The 2,108-nt window shown below is 58.6% G+C and overlaps 1 protein-coding gene across 1 annotated transcript in view; it reads right to left on the reverse strand.

Moving 5' to 3' along the window:
* TMC6 (transmembrane channel-like 6) overlaps window positions 1-2,108 on the reverse strand; it is a 5,840-nt gene continuing 3,732 nt past the window's right edge. The window contains exons 12-18 of the mRNA XM_009069315.1: window positions 1,820-1,917; window positions 1,576-1,665; window positions 1,353-1,428; window positions 988-1,121; window positions 449-625; window positions 181-259; window positions 1-72 (exon numbers count right to left, since the gene is read on the reverse strand). Coding sequence (XP_009067563.1) covers window positions 1-72; window positions 181-259; window positions 449-625; window positions 988-1,121; window positions 1,353-1,428; window positions 1,576-1,665; window positions 1,820-1,917 — 726 coding nt within the window. The remainder of the gene's footprint in view (window positions 73-180; window positions 260-448; window positions 626-987; window positions 1,122-1,352; window positions 1,429-1,575; window positions 1,666-1,819; window positions 1,918-2,108) is intronic.

Below are 2,108 nucleotides of genomic sequence, written 5' to 3' on the forward strand. Positions count from 1 at the left end.
TCAGGCACGTCTCTCCCGCTGCTCATAAACGGAGTGAAGCTTCTGAATGAGAAATCTCTTATCTTCCCCTTCCTGCAACAGCAGAGACAGTGTGGTGAGCAGCTGTGGGATGGCTGAGTGGCAGTGCTGCCAGGGCCAGCACAGTGCTGTGTGGCAGGGGCCGGGGCAGTGCTCACGCACGTTGTTGATCCGCTCCTTGAGCAGGCGGATGACCCTCTGATGGCCTTTCAGCACCTGGACATTGACGTAGATCACAGCTCTGCAACGACAGCGGGACAGGATGGTAGCAGCTGGGCAGGAAGTTGGGAGACACTCCACTCCTGGCACTGAGATGGGGCACAGGGCTCTGGAGTGACACCCTGGCTACCAGCCATGCTCAGGGCCATTGACAGTGGGACTGTCAAAGCAAGGGCCCAGGGTACAGCCTTGGGCTTGGGTCCATACTCACAGCACAGCCACAGACACGTAGAACAGGATGAAAGTGTTCTCCATCAGGTGCTGGTAGACCCAGATGAACCAGGTGATGTTGGAATTGGACTTCTCCAACACTAGCACCGAGCTCTTCACTGACGTATAGATGGTCTCCAGCCCCCGGAAGGGACCACAGGATTCTGACGGCTGCACCCTGTGCAGACAGACCCATAGGACATTGAGAGCAATGAGCAGCCAGCAGCTGCTGCCCCCAGCCCAGGGAGTGCCTGGCTCAGACATCCAGCCCTCCCTCCAGGGACCCAGCCTTACTATCCCCATCATCCCCAGAGCTGCACAATGGGGTCCTCATCCCTGTGTCCTGCACTATGAACATCTGGGAATAGCTGGAGGAAGTGGGCACAGGCCAGCAGTTGGGCAGAACCTTCTTGGCTGGGGCAGCACCACACAGCCAGGGCTGGGGGATGCCAGGGTTGGGGGGCACAGTCTTCCCAAGCCCCTCCTTCTCCAGTCAGCCAGGGGTCCCGTGTCATGAGCAGGGGCCCAGTGGGTACTCACGACCAGATGGTGTAGGAGAGGAAGATGGCTGCACTAAGGAAGGAGGGGAAGCACAGCAGGGAGATGAAGACGCTGCTCATGTGCGATGCTTGCCAAGGCTTGCTGGGGGACTGGCAATTCCGCATCAGGCTGGTCTATGGACAGAGAGCAGTGTCCCACAGGCTGCCATCCCCTCCCTCTCACCCACAGGGCGCTGAGCGAGCTCAGGGACACCTTGTCCCCAGCAAGCCCCCTCAATGCCACCAGGATGAGGCTGCTACAGCAGAGGCTTGTGGTAGCAGGGTGTAGTGTCACTGCAGCATCACCACAGGACTGCCTGTCACAGGAAACTTGGGGAGCTGTGGGGGCGGTGGGAGAAATCACACCTTTTTGATATAGAACAGCAACAGCAGCTTCAGTGTCTGCACGGCCAGCAGGAGCGGAGCAAAGAGAACACCCAGCCTGGGAGTGGGGGGAAGACAAGTTTGCCTGGGTCTGAGCCCCAGGGGAGCTAATGGTGAGCACAGCTGGGACCACCCACAGGGCTCCTGGGGACCACGAGGCATTTGCCAAGAGAGGAAGGAGCTGTGCCAGGCAGAGACATCTCACCAGGTCAGGGTCTGCCCGTAGATCAACTCCAGCACGTTTCGGGCAATATCAAACTCTGGCCTCCGCTGCTTCTTCTTCTCCAGGATCAGCCTGGGGAGGAGCAAAGCTCTGCTCTCACACTGCCCAGGGAGCCCCTCACACCCTGCCTTCCCTCTCTGACAGCGGCAGAGCCTGGGCACACCAGAGAGCTGGGGCTGTGTGGGGATGCATCACCAGCAGGGGAACACATCCTGGGGCACATTACCTCCAGACCAGCTCCCTGAAGAGCGTGTCCAGCAAGGTGAATATGAAATCCATCACCACAAAGCGATATAGGTCCTGGCCCACACACGTCTCCCAGCACTGGGGAGACAAGCAAGTGTCATAGAATCACAAAATGGTTTGGGTTGGGAAGGACCCTAAAGCTCATCTCATTCCACCCCTGCCATGGGCAGGGACACCTTACACTAGCCCAGGTTGTTCCAAGCCCTGTCCAACCTGGTCTTGAACACTTCCAGGAATGACAGCCTCTCTGGGCAGCCTATGCCAGTGAC

This window comes from Acanthisitta chloris, unplaced genomic scaffold, assembly GCF_000695815.1.
Source record: "Acanthisitta chloris isolate BGI_N310 unplaced genomic scaffold, ASM69581v1 scaffold28672, whole genome shotgun sequence".
Taxonomy (NCBI): domain Eukaryota; kingdom Metazoa; phylum Chordata; class Aves; order Passeriformes; family Acanthisittidae; genus Acanthisitta; species Acanthisitta chloris.